At 39.6% G+C, this 17,543-nt stretch overlaps 1 protein-coding gene across 1 annotated transcript in view; it reads left to right on the top strand.

The window, feature by feature from the left end:
* The window catches only part of PLXDC2 (plexin domain containing 2), a 425,653-nt gene that overhangs the window by 168,924 nt on the left and 239,186 nt on the right, over positions 1–17,543 (top strand). The window contains exon 2 of the mRNA XM_032243929.1: positions 7,083–7,294. Within this exon, the coding sequence (XP_032099820.1) occupies positions 7,083–7,294 (212 nt within the window). The remainder of the gene's footprint in view (positions 1–7,082; positions 7,295–17,543) is intronic.

The raw sequence follows: 17,543 nt of genomic DNA, 5'->3' as shown, positions 1-17,543 counted from the left end.
TAGAAGCTTTTATAGGTTTTTTCCCATTGTGTTCTCCTTTTTCTACCCTTTTCTCTGACTACTCGGAAACATGATTAAAATTCTTTTATGTTGTTGCTGAGACAGGTTCTTGCTGTTGCCCAGGCTGGAAGGCTGGAATGCAGTGGTTTCATCACGGCTCACTGCAGCCTTGGCCTCCTGGGCTCAAGTGATCCTCCCATCTCAGCCTCCCAAGTAGCTGGGCTTGCAGGCACACACCACCACACCCAAATGTTTTCCACCAAAATTTACTAAGTTTTGCAGTTTTAGTAGAGATGGGGTTTTGCTGTGTTGCCCAGGCTGGTCTCCGACTCCCAGTCTCAAGCAATCTGCTTGCCTCAGTGTTCCAAAGTGCTGGGATTGAAGGCATGAGCCACTGCACTCATTCGAAAATCTTAATAAGTTAGACAAGAGATTGCATACATAAACTTTTAAGACACTGTCTCAGATGAGCAGTAACCTGGCTAATCATTCATTCACTGATTATTTATTTTAAAAATCTTTAGATCCTTGTTATATGTCAATGTCCATGCTTATATTGGTGAGACAAAATATACAAATAAGCGAGAGTCCCTATTTTGAGACATCTCTGTGTCATTGGTCCCCAAGACTACCCCGGCTTTGGTGATTTGCTGGAGGGATCCACAAGACTCAGCATATAGTCATGCTCATGGTTATGATTTATTACAGCAAAAGGAGACAAAGCCAAATTGGCACAGGGAAAAGGCATATATATGGAGCAGTGTACAGAGAAACCAGGGTCAGGTTTCGACGAGTCTCCACACACACAGTATACATTTCATGCTTTCAGCAATGAATTGTTATAACACATTCACAGTGTGAAATATTGTCTATCCCAGAAGTTCATTCAAAACTCAGTCCCCAAGGTCTTACTGTGGGCTGGTCATGTAAGCTACCTTTTGTCTAACATGTACCGAAATTCCAGACTCCCAGAAGGGAGGAAAATTTTCAGTATAAACGATACTGTTTGCGTGGTTTAGGCACTATGAGCCACTTTTATCAGTTAGGGAATGATGGGAACCCTCCCTAAATCTAAATTCCCAGATGCCAGCCTTGCAAATAGCACTTTCGAAGGATAGCAGTCTCATGCCTGCTGTGTTAAGGCTTCTCTGCACAGTCTCCCATTCCAGTGGGGCAGGCAAAAGAGTGTTGATGGCAAATTAGTTACTGGGTTATAGAAAAAAACTCAATTAGCTCTGCCTGGGGAAGTTCATTTAAAAAGACAATATTTTAGCTGAATCTTGAAGGAGTTGTTAGATTGCCCAAAATCTTGGGGCGGGGTAAAGGCTTTCATCCATGCAATGGTAACTTCATTCATTGTAGGTAAAGAGACTGTTAAATTCTGTGTGATGGGAGCATAGGCATGATGGGGAGAAGGAAGAGATAGTAGCTGGAAAAGGAGCATGGAGTATCTTATAGTTGAGTGGATATAAGGAGTCATTCGAGGCTTGTCAGAAAAGTGAAGTGAAAAATTTGTAAGCTGTTTCTGGTTGCAAGTGGAGAAAAGGATGGAAAAGGAAGAATTTGACAACATAAGATCAGATAGGGCTGGGCACTGTGGCTCACTTCTGTAATCCCAGCACTTTGGGAGGCCAAGGTGGAGGGATTGCTTGGGGCCAGGAGTTTAAGACCAGCCTGGGCAACAAAATGAAACCCCTATCTCTACAAAAAATACAATTAAAAATTAGCCGGGCATAGAGGCCCATGCCTGTAATTCCAGCAGTTTGGAAGGCTGAGGCAGAAGGATCACTTGAGGGCAGGGGTTTGAGACCAGCCTGGGCTACAAAGTAAGACCCCATCTCTACAAAAATAAAACTAAAAATTAGCCGGGCATGGTGGTGTGCACCTGTAATTCTAGATCCTCAGGAGGCTGAGGTAGGAGGATCACATGAGCCCAGGGGTTTGAGGTTGTAGTGAGCTGTGATTGTGCGATTGCACTAAAGCCTGGGTGACAAAGCAAGGCCCTGTCTCTAAAACAAACAAATAGGCTAGGAAGCCAAGAGACAAAAATGATGGAAATGTCACAAAAGGCACCTGTATTAGTCCATTTTCACCATGCTAATAAAGACATAACTGAAACTGGGTAATTTATACAGGAAAAGGGGTTTTAATGGACTTACAGTTCCACGTGGCTGGGGAAGCCTCACAATTATGGTGGAAGGTGAGGAGGAGCAATTCACATCTTACATGGATGGAAGCAGGCAAAGAGAAAGAGGTTGTGCACGGAAACTTCCCCTTATAAAACCATCGGATCTCATGAGACTTATTCTCTATCACTAGAACAGCATGGGAAAGACCTGCCCCCACGATTCAGTTATCTCTCACTGGGTCCCTCTCACAACACATGGGAATTTAAGTTAAGATTTGGTTGGGGACATGGCCAAACCATATCAGTACCTATGGTGGGAACAGAATATGAGGCAGACTTCATCCTAGCAGACACAAAAGTCTTCCTCAGAACTTTAATGAAATAGGGTGTCTAGGTCCCATTCAGCCCCTTGATATCTCTGGACCGAACATTCTGTAAACTGTATCTTCTGTAGCTACATTAGTCTTTAATGATGCCACTTAAACCTCAAAGCTGGGGTAGTCCAGTTTATCAACACACTTAAGGATATAACTATTTTCTATAGAATTTTCTCTTTGGTTCTGCAATGAATTGACATGCAAAGCCATATGGCAGTCTGTCTTAGCCAAATATTTTCATCTAGTCTCAGTTGCATCTAGCTAGGCAACCTGCTTTCAGTGAACAACCTGAATGTTTCAGAGGATTTACAGTAGTGATTTGGTTCACCTGAAAAGTGCGGGTCAAATTGTCAGAAGGTACATAAGATGCATGTGAATTTATGCAGTTACGTTTTGGTGGTTTCACATGTATATGTGTGTGCTTTGTATGTAGGACTCAAAAAACATTCAAGTGCTTTCGGCAAATAACTATTAGTTAAATGCGAGGTATTTTAATAAAATTATTAGAATAATACATAAACATATCCTCCCCAGCACAGCTTTCTTCCCTTTTGCTTTTATGGTATAGTGCATGATGACACAGAAGAGACTTGCAAGGTTTGTAAAGACTAATAGGATACATATGAGGATATACATGAATTTCCTATTCTACCCTCAGATTAACTGAACATTGTGGGGTTTCCTAATAATGTTTATTAGAAAAACAATGAAGGACTTTCAGTTATAATTTATCTGCTGTTATAATAAAATATCTCAAGAATGTGTTAAGATCAATTTATATATTGTGTTTACAGAAGCATGTCTTCAAAGCTTTCTCTTCTTATATTCTAATGGGAATCAAGAGATGTATTTAGTGTTTCCATGAGCTATCTATAGCCAAATATGTTGGGGAAAATGATCTTTAAGGTTTTTCCATCAGTGCTTTAATTAACATACAGTAGACAGAAAGCAAACAATCTGTTCATGCAGACTATTCAGAGATCCCTCCTGTTGTTTTTGTTTTTACTACAGCTGGAAAGGGAAAAATTGTGTCACATATGTTCCTTCGTCTTGCTTCTGAATAATTTGTTTTGGTGCTAATTTAAAGAGTAATTTAAAATATTTGTATGAGTTTGAAAGTCTGTGAAATGCACAGGAGTAATTTTCAATATAGATAACAAAGCTGTGATTTTTTCTGATTATCCTGTCTTTAGTCTGTAAAACATCTATTTCCACTTGTTTTGTCTTCTCTAAAAATCATTTAGAAGTAGGATCAAAATCAAAGTCAGTTTCATACTTTTCAGTCTTGATGAGCCATGTATTACCGAATTATAAACATATAATAGGATTTCCTCTCTGCACGACCAGGTAGCTTGTTTATTCATGACATAACCAGAAAGAAAGAATTAGGTTTAAAATGCCAACCAAAAGGATATTCATGGATGCCAGGCCCTAAAGCTCACAAATATTCTCATTAGAAAACTCCTCTGGTTTTTCCTGAGATGCTGTTTAATCTTTGCAAACACGATTAGAGCAAGCTAGTGATCTGTGTTCCAAGTTTGAGGTAGCAAATTCTAGTAGGCACAGGGTTGGAGGTTTGTCAACATTTGACTATAATAGCTGTCAATGGTGACAGCAGGCGAGAGATACAAAAATCATAAAATGCTGGTAAATAATAGAGAAAAAAAAAATCAAACCTCAGCTGTCTAGAGACCAAACCTTGAAAGTGCTAGAGGAAGGATATACACTTGTCTCATACAGATGCTTACCTGTCTGCCAAATTCATTCTTCCCTAATAATCCTGCTAAAGGATGAGTTTGAATGTTCAGTATAAAAACAAGAGTTCGACACATCCATCAGACTTCTCAAATTTCAACTTAAATGCGAAATACAGACTTTATCGTTTCTAAGTTTTGGAGCTCATTCGCACATGCTCTCTAGAGAAAAAAGGCAGGAAGAAAAATAGGAAAGAGAATTTGAGGAAGTTGAGAAGTTGAATCCCATGCAGAAGGCTCCTCCAGGGTTACACATTCCATTTACTGTCTGTTCTGTGCCAGGATCCCAGAAGCTAATTTAAAAGGGCAAGGAAGGTGCAAATGGGTGTTCTAGAAAGCTCTGTTTTGTCTTATGTTATAAATATCTAAAAAATGGTAAAAATTAATATCAAGGAGGGAAAAAGTGACACTTATTTGAAAGAAACCAAGAGCTGCTTTGAAATTCTGTTTTCAAGATTTTAATGAAGACAAATCCTTTGAAACTGTAGCTATGTGTGTGTGTGTTTTCTCATTTATATTTTGGAAGACTGACATACCTCTGGTTGACATCATTCCCTTAGTGCGTATGTTTTTTTAATACCATTTTTTTTTCCAATCTAGAATTATTTAATCTATTCTCTCCATTAGGTTTGCTACCATTTCTTATCTAGGCTGACATTCTAACAAGGATTTTGCCTGGGTTTCAGTGATTCCTACATGACTCTTTGTGTTTGCATAGCTATGTCAGGGGTGTAACTTGCTGAGAGTTACTACAGCAAGTGCAAGGAAAATGCAGGTATCTGACTTTGACCTAGATGTTGTGGTAGGAGGCCTTACCTGGTTGTCATGAAGTTTTATTGCTCACCTGGGTTATAAGCTGCCTCCTATATTTTTGTTAATGAAGAAGGATACATAAATAAAGCAAGTAAAATTGCTTTATACAGCTTTCCCTAAAACCATAGGTCTTAGAACCTGACACAGTCTCAGGAAAAGCTGGCTGCTTTTAAAGGTAGGATGCTTTCATTCCCATTTAAAATATAGGATAACAAAAGCACAGAGACTTTCGAAAATTATGCTGGATCATACAACCAGCAAACCTACTGGAAAGAATTCCAGCTTGAATCTCCTGGATTCTTCCTTGCACATTAGTTTTTTCATTACTTAATTTTGCCTGGTCTGATGATGCTTGCTCCAAATAGACTGTCAAAAATTCATTCCTCCACTCCTTCAGTCAGCCAATAAACATATTTTGAGTACTGCTTGATAGCCAGTAAGGACAATGCTGTTACAGAAAGAGATATATTCTACAGTGATGATGACAACACTGCTTAGATGTGCTTAGTAAACACTTACAGTGTGGAGGCCGGGAAGGTGTTCACACTCAGCCCTTTATGTACATGAGGTTTTTTTTTTTTTTTTTTTTTTTCCCTACAGCAATTCAATAAAATGAACAAAATGGTACATTTCTCTTGCTCTCGGGTTTATCCCTGTGAAGTTTTGGCCACTTTGGTCTCTGTGGTCCTTTTGAGCTCTAACATTCTGTGAGCTCAGGAAAGGTCTGGATGGCAGACATCATGGTAGTGTTTCCTTCTGGGTTCCGTGCACCAAAATATCAGATAATTAGAGATCTTTTAAGTTTACTGTGAAACCAAATAATATCCTCTCTGTCTAGAAGAATTACTTGCACTTTTCTGAGTTAAAAAGGAGGTAGTTTAGGTGATCCTGCCTATGATCGGTAGTGGTGACTTTAAGTTAGTCATCAGGGTTCTAAGCAGCTGATTAATTGTATTGTAAGCTGCATGAAATATATTTTGGTTTCTTAGAATGTTCTTGTACCAAGGGAAACATAATGGCTGTAGTTAAATCACTGCTCTCTTCTCCCTTTTTGAACCCGTATCTTGCCAGTTCTAAAACCTCTCCCTTCATATCTTTTGGTAATAGTGGGCTGCAAGAAGACTGTTCTTGTTCGGAAACTGAATTTCCAGTACCTGCAGCACACCTTCTGCTGCTGACCTACCGAAATGAAAGACGAGGAGTCATGATTAAATCTCATTTTTTACTCCTGGAGTAGCAGGATGAGCTGGGTCAGCAAGGCCAGTCCCAGCAGATGGCTTTAAAATGCCTTTGTGATTTCATCTCCTTGTCTTCCCATCCATTTCTATAAGTGCCCATCACTGTCATCCTTTAGACCCTGACAAGATTTCAAGGTGAGAACAGTGCAAATGAACAAGAGTGCAGTGATGACTCGTGAGAGTCTTACTTATTAAATGGGTCAGGCAGTGAACCAAGACTGGCTTGTAAGCTACCAGGTAGTTTCACCCATTTACACGAAGACAATTTCATGTATTATTTAACCCATTCAAATATACTGGTGTCCCCGTGCTGTCCAGCACAACTCAAGTGAAATAAATATAAGCTTACAAGTAAATAAGGTCTGACTTTTATTTTCAAAATAGTCTGACAATCACTCAATTTCATCCCTTTGTTCGGATTCTAGCTTGCTTTCTCAGAATAGCTAGAGAATGTTTATGAAATGTGCGTGCAGAAGGGGCAAAGGAAAGGAATAAAAATGCGTTGCTCCAGGGCTGCACATCTGTTTTTAAAAACTCTGCAAGATCTTCCTGCTAACTATTGTCACAACTCCTGGTGTTTCCTGCCATTGCATTCCAATCAGGGACGTTCGTACCCGCTCAAGATATTACAAGTAAATAGATTTCACTGTTACAAGTTAGTTTCCTATTCTCATGCCTAACATAACTATTTTTCCTTCTCAAGCCAATAGCACCTGCATGTATATGGCACACATAATGAGTGATAACCCATTTTCTTTCTTTATTCAAACAGATTGGCAGTATGGAGTTGCTCAGGCCTTCCCTCACACAGAGGAGGAGGTGGAAGTCAATTCACACACATACAGCCACAGGTGGAAAAGAAGCTTGGACTTTCTCAAGGCGGTAGACACGAACCGAGCAAGCGTCGGCCAAGACTCTCCTGAGCCCAGAAGCTTCACAGACCTGCTGTTAGACGATGAGCAGGACAATAACACCCAGATTGAGGTAGATACATAGTCTGAGTAATTGACATGGATTAATGAATATATGTCATTTTAGGTGCCCAACTTTTATATGTACGTAAGTTGTCTCTTCATCTCAGTCTAGTACTTTTGGATTTCTTTTAAAGAGCAATTTAATTTATTAATATATACAATAGCTAAGGCGCTTTACCATCCATTAATTCATTTTCAGACAAACACAGGCTTGGTGTGGTGTTGACAGTGAGGCAACAATACTGCACCTGCTCTCAAGGAATTCATTGTGTAAGAGTATCTATTTTTTTTTTTCTTTTTGAGACAGAGTCTCACTCTGCTACCCAGGCTGGAGTGTAGTGGCAGGATCTCAGCTCACTGTACCTCTGCCTTCCTGGTTCAGGCAATTCTCCTGCTTCAGCCTCCTGAATAGCTGGGACTACAGGCACATGCCACCACACTTGGCTATTTCTTGTATTTTTAGTAGAGATGGCATTTCACCATGTTGGCCAGGCTGGGCTGGGATACCTGACCTCAGGTGATCCACCCACCTGGGACTCCCAAAGTGCTGGGATTACAGACGTGAGCCACCTCACCTGGCCCTGTCTAAGAGCATCTAAGTGCTATAAGCAAATCATCCCAGTACCATGGGATATGTACAGAAAAATATGCAGGCTGTAGTGTGGCATGAAGGAGGGTGTGATGAATCTGCTTGGGATTGAGAGTTGAGGTGTTGTCAAAGAGGCTTAGCCTAGAACCAAGCATTTAGATGGGGCCTTGACGGATTGAGAGGAGTTCACCTAATTGATGACCTGTTGATGGGAAAAGGGAGGGGCATGCTAGGCAGAGTAAATGCCTCTGCATTGGCTGAGTTATAGAATGGCATATCCAGGACTATCTCATAGGGTGACCACTGGTCCCAGCTTACTCAGGGCCAGGGGATTTTCTGGGACATAGGATGGCTTCCAGTGTTAAATATGGGACAGTTCTGGACAAACTGGGGTGATTGGTCTCTCTGTCTATGAGTTATTATTTATTATGGTTGGAGCTATGAAGAGGAAGGAGGAGAATGACCAGAGAAGAGTTTGCTGAGTACAAACATTTCAGAGGGTGCGTTTTAGGCAGATTTTAGGGTTGCTCAAAGGCCTCAAAGGCAGTGTTACATTTCTTAAGTTTCTGTAGTCCTTAGTGCTGCAAATCAGAAAATAAGATCTTGTTTGTAAACTAGATCCAACAGAACCAAGCAAGTAAATTTGGGCTAAAACGTGAAGACCACCCAAAAGAGAACAAACAGAGGTGATTTATCCAGTTTGCTTGGGCAAGGCTTCAGCTGCCATCACCTGATTTCAGCAGAGATATTAAGGCAGGTCAGGAAGTGGAAAGTTTTTAGTGAAAAATAGATGATTCTGATGCACTCTGATTGGAGGTTGTTGCCATGGGGAACCTGGAGGCGGGCTAATTTAAAAAAGCATATTTTTTTTCTTTCCTTCCTTCCCTTCTCTTCTCTTCTCTTCTCTTCCTTTTCTTTTCCTTCCTTCCTTTCTTTTCCCTTCCCTTCCTTTCCTTTCCTTTCCTTTCCTTTCCTTTCTTTTCTTTTTTTTCTTTCTTTCCTTCCTTCCTTCCTTCCTTCCTTCCTCCCTCCTTCCCTCCCTCCCTCCCTTCCTTCCTTCCTTCATTCATTCTTTTCTTTCTTTTCTTTCCTTCTTTCTGTGTTTTAGTCTGTCAGCTAGGCTGGAGTGCAGTGACACCATCTCGGCTCACTGCAACCTCCGCCTCCTGGATTCAAGCCATTCTCCTGCCTAAGCCTCCTGAGTAGCCGGGATTACAAGTATGCACCACCATACCTGGCTAACTTTTGCATTTTTAGTATAGACAGGGTTACACCATGTTGGCCAGGCTGGTCTTGAACTCCTGATCTCAAGTGATCCACCCACCTCGGCCTCCCAAAGTGCTCAGATTAAAGGCATGAACCACCATGCCTGGCCAGAAACAGCACCTTTTGTGATTTGTTTGAGGAACATCTTTGACTTTCAATGGTTGGTCCTGAGTGTGATGAGAAGACAAAGAAATAGAGAAGCTCTCAGTCACTAAGAAGCCCTGACCTTACTGGGCTGACTACTGCCAAGGCTGTGGTTTGGCTTCTTGAACTTGCTGCAGTGGGGGTTGCATCAGAGTGCTATTGTCATGTATGCTCTGCTCATTGTCTGCTGGTACATTCTCTCTCAACCTGAAGTTACAGTTCCTACTTTCTCTGAGGTGACAGGCTTATGATTTCTGAGAACCAGGCAACATTCTTTTTACTGCACCAGGGTCCCTGAAATACTCATTATTTAAGAAAAAGAACTCAGCTTCCTGAAGCAGATACTACCTAGTCCTGCAAATAGTACCAAGGCATCATTTTGTTCCCTCGTAGTGAGAGAAATCCTCAGAAGATCTGAAGCACAGGCTGTGAGAATTTGGTATATTAAAAAAATACAGCAATTTCTCAAACCCTGCTTCATGGCTTTAGCTGTTATGCAGCCATGGGGTTCCCAGGCTGCCCCAGCCAGGTCACTTACCAGACAACGGTGGATGAGTTAGGAGGAGAAGTCTTATGATCTATAAGAGGATATTCTGGCTCCTGAAGTATGACCTGCTATTTTGGCAATGATGAAGTTATAGCAACTTGGAGCAGGCAACAAAATTCTTCCCCAGGTCACTCTTTAGCTGTGGTACAGTGTAAAGAAAGGAGAGCTGAATAGAAACAGAGGTGTTGGCCAGGTGCAGTGGCTCACGCCTATAATCCCAGCACTTTGGGAGGCCAAGGCAGGTGGATCACGAGGTCAAGAGATCGAGATCATCCTGGTCAACAAGGTGAAACCCCATCTCTACTAAAAATACGAAAATTAGCTGGGCATGGTGGCATGCGCCTGTAATCCCAGCTACTCGGGAGGCTGAGGCAGGAGAATTGCTTGAACCCAGGAGGCGGAGGTTGCGGTGAGCTGAGATCGTCCCATTGCACTCCAGCCTGGGTAATAAAAGCGAAACTCTGTGTCAAAAAAAAAAAAAAAAAAAAAAAAAAAAAAAAAAAAAAAAAAAAAAAGAAAAAAAAAGAAACAGAGGCGTTTACTCTCTGCCCAGAACTAGGACTCAATGGAGATCGAAAGGGAAGAACACATCACTATTCGGGTGATGCACACACTAAAAGCCCAGACCTTACCATGACGAAATGTACAAAATCTGTACTTGTATCCACTAAGTATATAAAGGTTTAAAAAAAAAGTTAAAAAGAAAGAGGAGAACACATATTCCAAGAATTCTGTGCTCTCTCCTGTGGGGTACTGAATTTTCTTAAACACAGATTCTGAGAACTCCGTGATTTCTCTCATGGAGTGCTGAGTTTTCTTAATCATTTATAAAATAAGAAATCTCTTTGATTGGGGGTAAATTAACACTCCTGAAAATACAATCTCAGTGGTTACTGTAGCTATAATTTTGTTATTCAGCCAATTTTTCTACTTTCTACTTTAACAGAGGGAGACCGCAAAGTGTTAGTAGTTTTGAATTTGTAAAACGAGGGCAGAAGGGACTGGGCACAGTGGCTCACACTGTAATCCCGGCACTTTAGGGGGCCAAGGTGGGCAGACCACTAATCCTGGCACTTTAGGGGGCCAAAGTGGGCAGACCACTTGGGGTCAGGAGTTCGAGACCAGTCTGACCAACATGGAGAAAACCCGTCTCTACTAATAATACAAAAATTAGCCAGGTGTGGTGGCACATGCCTGCAGTCCCAGCTACTTGAGAGGCTGAGGCACGAGAATTGGCTTGAACCTGCGAGGTGGAAGTTGCAGTGAGCCAAGATCGTGCCACTGCACTCCAGCCTGTGCAACAAGAATGAAACTCCATCTCAAAAAAGAAAAGAAAGAGGACAGAAGGATGGCCCACAGTGCTATTTGGTGGGTACTCACTCAGGGCCAGGATCTGCCAGATACTATGTGGATGCTGTGTGGTTTGGTCCTCATAGCAACCTTGGGAGATTTGTGTCCTTATGAAAAGTGTTTATGAAAAGGACTGTACTATGTGGTTTTTGTCTTGATTCAAAAGCCACTGGATGACCGAAGAAGGGAGGTTTTAAAAATAGGGATTATGGATCATATTAGTGTAGTTTCGTGATCAAAAGTGACTTAGAGATTGGGAACTAGGCCAATGTCTCTGAAACTTTAACAAGATAACAAGTCACCTGGGAATCTGCTTAAAATGCACATTCTGATTTCTTAGTTCTAGGCTGGAGCTGGTCTGATATTCTGTTTCTAATAAGCTCTCAGGTGATGTAGGCCACAGGCCACATTTTGGGTTACAAGAATTTAGCTATTAGTTTTGAGAACAGAAATCTTAGATTAAATTTAGTTGCTTGCCAAGAGTATGTCTCACGGAGTTCTCATTCTGGTACCTAATTAAAAATTTCAGTTGTATCCAGCAACTGTTGTATTATTCATGTGCATTAAAGCTCATATTTGAGGAAAGTACAGTCAAGAATGATCAACAAATATGTGTGATAGATTTAGCTAAAAGTAGAGTTAAATAGTTTTTCTCTTAAATGCATATATAAAAACTCTCTTTGATCTTCAGCTCTCACATGTACACTGTCAGTTGTATTGGAATCTTTTTACAAATTGTGCAGTATGTTTCTTTAAAAATTGTACCAGTTGCTAATTGCTGTACACAAGCTTATTGTGTGGGCTCTAATAGTTCACTGCAGCCTTTAACTAGAAAATCTATTTGATAGGAAAGAAGTCACCAGCAAATATTTAATGTAAAAAAAGAATGTAGGCCAGGCATGGTGGTTCGTGCCCGTAATCCACCACTTTGGGAGAGACTGAGGTGTGTAGATCACTTCAGGTCAGGAGTTCAAGACAGGCCTGGCCAACATGGTGAAACCGTATCTCTACTGAAAATACAGAATTCGCCAGGCATGGTGGTGCATGACTGTAGTCCCAGATGCTCGGAGGGCTGAGGCACTAGAATCGCTTGAACCTAGGAGGCAGAGGTTGCAGTGAGCAGAGATGGCACTCCAGCCTGAGCAATGAGAGAGAAACTCCATCTCAAAAAAAAAAAAAAAGTGATTGTGTTGATGATTATTTTATGAAGAAAAAGCAAATTTTGTAATGTTGATGTGGACAGAATCTCCATGGTATGTTTGCAGAATAGAGATGATATGGTTTGGCTATGTTCCCACCCAAATCTCTTCTTGAATTGTATCTCCCACAATTCCCATGTGTTGTGGGAGAGACCCAGTGGGAAATAATTGAATCATAGGGACAGGATTTTCCCATGCTGTTCTCATGATGGTGATTAAGTCTCATGAAATCTGATGGTTTCGTAAAGCAGAGTTCCCCTGCCTGTCACCATGTAAGACATGACTTTGCTCCTCCTTTACCTTCTGCCATGATTGCCAGGTCTCTCCAGCCATGTGGAACTGTGAGTCCATTAAACCTCTTTTCCTTTATAAATTACCCAGTCTTAGGTGTGTCTTTATCAGCAGCCTGAGAATGGACTAATACAAGAGATTACATTGGATCATCCTTAGATGTGGAAAATCTTACTCTGCGTCTATATTTTAAGCCTAAGTAAGCTCTCTCAATTTCAGAGGTCTGACAGTGACAATAATGAATGTGACTTTAAAGGAGTTGTAAGACATCATCCCATTTCATAGAAATAGAGTGGTAAAAATTTGCAGAATGTTGCTATGCTGGTTCTGTCTTTACGCTACTGTTGTGCTCAGTAAATTCTTAGAAGAAAACACTGATGTGCAAGAAGAATGCGATAGTGTAGATTTCTGACATTTTTCCAAACAAAGTATCCTTTGATACTGAACAATCCTTTAATTATATCTATTATGAATGTAAAAATCTGATGGAGGTTTTTTGCGTATAGAGAAGTATTTCCTTTTGGGGGGAACTTAAACTGGTAGATGTTTAACATGTGGCTGCAAAATCAGAAAGCTGTGCAAAGGGAGGCAAAGATTAATCCTGAAGAAGCACACGTCTTGGACCTCAAAGTGAATTGAAATCTTCCAAATGCTTGTAGGTGTCAGGTTGGCTTCCACAGAAGATGAGAATGAAAGCACGTGAAAGCATGGAACTGAAAAGGAGAAATATTGCACAGGTTCATGAACAGGCGGAAGGAGACCTTTGTTTTGTAGAGAGGCAGGATTAGTGTAGTGATGGGATGTCATCTGAACCAAGTCATGAAGAAAGTGTCAGAAGATAGCCAGCTGTCAAGGTCATACTAGATAGAGTGTTTCACAGATAAGCAGGAGCGAGATTTTAAACTTCATTGTGTATGACACTGAGGTGTTTGGAATTTATCAGGAAGGTACGTGGAAGCTGCTGTGCAATATTAAATAGGGAAAGGCAAGATGGCATTGATGCCCCCACCCGATGGCTATGGGAACTGGATCGGAAATCCCAAATCTAAGAGTGAAAAGATGAGTTAAATTTAGATCAGAATTGTGGTGTGACATGAGATAGTGGTTAAGGGAAAGGCTATGGATGTGCATATGAATTTCAGAAATATTTAGATTTTTACTCATTAATTTAAATTAATCAATATTGTTGAAATTTTGCCCAACCTTCGGTTCCTTGCTTGATTCTGAAGGTTAATTGCAGGTCTCTTCCATTGCCTTTCCTGGCAGAGCCTGATACTACCCTGAGAGCCCCTATCTAATGCAGGTTGAGAACTGGCCTTGTTTCTTCCACTCTATATTGCCAAAGGTTGTGTGTTAACTGACAGCAAAATCTATTTCAATTTATTCTGTTTGGGTAATTTGCAAAAACACATGGATTTTAAACTTCTGATTTTATCCCATTCATTTTCTTTTAGCATATCGATGAGGACTTTTACTTTGCAAAGAAGGAAGTGCACCGAAAATAGTAAATCAGACAGAAGTGATATCTGCAATTATTGTTCATCCTCTAAAAAGATAATGAGGATTAAAATAGAGTATCATATATCTTGCTTAATTATAGATTATTCTTAGCTTGACATGTCAGCTCTTTATTGAAACAAAAATGGAAAAACATCCATAACTGTCCTTCAAAGAGGACAGTTCTATGAAGAATAATTGAAATTTCTCTTTGATGCTTCACTGTTAGCTAATTGAGTTTACTTATAGTCATGGCATAAAAATAGCCTTTAGAATGATACATGCAGGTTGTAAAATTATTAACTCTGTTAGTCATATAATTTATTTTCGGAACAAGAATTATGTTTCAGGGTGAATAATATTCTTGCATTCTCCATGTTCAAAGACAAATCTAATATTTAATCTTCCCATTCCCCAAGAGATCCCAAGATTAATAATATAATCATTGCATCAAGTTCTTTCTACCTTAATTCCATAGCCATTCATGAGAACTTTAATATATCCTTACTCTGCATTTAATAGTGACAGTGACAGGAATTTGAACATAGGGAATGCCAGGTTACACTTAATCAGCCGACTTTCCGTTTTATCATCTTGCAAACATCTTTCTCTTCTTTGCCTATGCTAATTTACAAAAGGACACATCAAATATACTCAGATGAAAATTATTATTTTCAATATGAAAATTATAGTTCAGCCCCAAGGTCATAGACCTAAATATTTGTCTAGTTGTTAAAATTAATTGTTTTGGTAGTTCAGAATTTGTTCATTCTTTACATGTTGAACAAAGGGCTTAGCATGAAGGAGGAAGTGGCCATTGAGTATGGACTAGAAATCAGGAGCAGGGAGTTCAGAAGATGCAGGAGGCTCAGTTCTCCTGGTGGCTCATGGAGAGGTGTGCTTGGGCCAGTGTGCAGCTGGATACATCCACAGAAGGACGGTGCTCCTGGGAAGGGTTTCTTTGCTCTCCCAAGCACGGGAGGGGGATTGTACAGGGAAATTCACATTGGAGGATCCCACACCATGTGGTCCAGGCTTATCTGCCCGCAATTTTGCAATATGTGAAAAATGTCATCTACCAGCACCTGGGTTGGGTTTACCAGGTCTCAAAGAATACTGAATTCAGTTCAGCTCATGTCCCTGTGGGGACCATAACTCATCTTCTCAGCTATTAGATTACCTGGCAATAAGGAGACAGCTTCTGGGATCATTCACTGAGCAATCCCATTCTATATAAATGAATTAGAGCTTATGGACTAGTTTTTCTTCCTGTGATTTTCAGAATCACAAATGGAATAATGAAGTGATTGTAGCTCAAAAGACAAATAGATCTGAGTTGGCGCAGACATGCTGACAGCATGATTTTTATTACTGAATCTTGGTGAGCATCAGAGCCACTACTTGTTTCCATAAAGATTATGTAGTAAGATGAATCTACTCTGTCCGTGAACTTATGTAATCTTTGCAAGGGCAAGTGCCAGTTTAGCACATGAATCACAGTGAGTCTTTGCCATTTATTTTATTATACAAATTAATATGTACTCACCAATTTAGCACCAATTCATTGAAAACATGAAGGATGATGGTGTCTGATAAACAGGGATTTCTGTAATTGTTTGTGGCAACAAGAAGTTTCTATGAATCTTCCTCAAAAATGTCTCATGCATCTTTGTCAAATATTATAACTTAGATGGAAACACTATTAGTTCTACACATCAATAGGCCATTACAGAGTAGACATTTAATTTTCTTCTCTGATTATCTAAACATAATGTATGAAAAAATGTTTCTATTTTTAAGCAATGATATATAATACACTCTGCTAAATGTTCAGGGAGTTTTAGTTCACCTTGTATTTCTGAAGCAGATCTAAGCTAGCTAAGGGTCTCTCTTTTTTTTTTTTTTTTTGAGACAGAGTCTTGCTGTGTTGCCCAGGCTGGAGTTCAGTGGTGTGATCTTGGCTCACTGCAACCTTCGCCTTCTGGGTTCAAGCAATTCTCCTGCCTCAGCCTCCCGCTTAGTTGGGATTATAGGCACTGCCACCACACCCGGCTTATTTTTTGTTGTAGTAGAGATGGGGTTTTGCCATGTTGGCCAGGCTAGTCTGAAACTCCTGACCTCAGGTGCTCCATCCACCTCACCTTCCCAAAGTGCTGGAATTATAAGTGTGAACCACCACATCTGGACTGAAAAGGGTCTCTTTATAAAAATTGTTTGCATGTCTAATTCATGCATTGCTTTTGCACTTGTTTTAAAAGTATTTGCTAATGTGTCACTCTATGCTCTGCTAAAGAAAGCATCAAATACCCAAATGTTCAAGAAAAGATGGTAACATTTACAATGAAAAGAGACTGCCTTAGTTTTCTTTTTGTGTTTCCCTGTAAGAAAACATTTCTGTTCATGCCCGCACAATGCATAGATATGACAATCCTTGGGAACAGTTGTTTTGAGTTATTTTCTATATGCTATTTCAAGCCTTAGCTATTAAATTGAAGTAATAGTTTAGAATCCATTGCACTGAATTGTATGAATAGAATAAACTATTATGGCTGGAACTATTTCTCTTTTACAAGTAATTTCTAACTCTTCTGTAAACTTTATGTATTTGTGTAACTCTAGCTTGAAAAGCAAAGCTATGGAAATCACTTATATTCACCTTTTAGATAGTATCTAGAGATCTATCCCTATCGATCTGTTTATCTATCTATCTACCTAAGTATCTGTTTATCTACCTGCCTACCTATCATCTGTCTCTTATGTTGAATTCACAGGGCAGTTGTCGTTTGTGTCCAAAGCAATTTGAAAGAAAAACTTACAAAGCCAACTTGTATTAATATTGTTAAATTTTTAAAATTCACTTGTTATTTCACCTCTTATTAAGGAAATCTTTTAGGTACTTCCAAAACTGAAGATGCTTTATTTCATGATAGGATTTTCTACCTATAAATAATGCTGCCTGATCTTTTAGGGTTTTAATGAAAAATTTTATAATTTTTCAAAGATGAATGCATTGATTTTGATTCTCAGATTTTTTCTTAAGAATATTTAGGTTCTTATATTCTTCACTTTTGTAAGATTATAGTGCTTTGCATGGTGTTTATTAGTTGAATGGAAATCTTTACTTGTTCTGTCATTTAAAACTAGTATAGAGTAAAAGCTAGTTTAAAATTCTATGCTCTAAAAAAGTTTACAAGGAATCCCACCAAACCTTCCCAAAGAACTGAAAACAATTCATTTGTTCATCGTAAATAGAATTTATAGGATTATCTGTTATCTTAAAAAAACAAGTATAAACGATCATCTTTTTTTTTCTTTAATATATTTTAATAAAAATGACTTATCTTCCTCTGTCCACTGAGTTATCAGATATTGCTTT

Source organism: Sapajus apella, unplaced genomic scaffold, assembly GCF_009761245.1.
Source record: "Sapajus apella isolate SASKATOON/1434 unplaced genomic scaffold, GSC_monkey_1.0 scaffold53, whole genome shotgun sequence".
NCBI classification, from domain to species: Eukaryota; Metazoa; Chordata; class Mammalia; order Primates; family Cebidae; genus Sapajus; species Sapajus apella.
The sequence above is the reverse complement of the archived record's forward strand: the minus strand, read 5'-3'. Positions and strand labels throughout refer to the sequence as shown.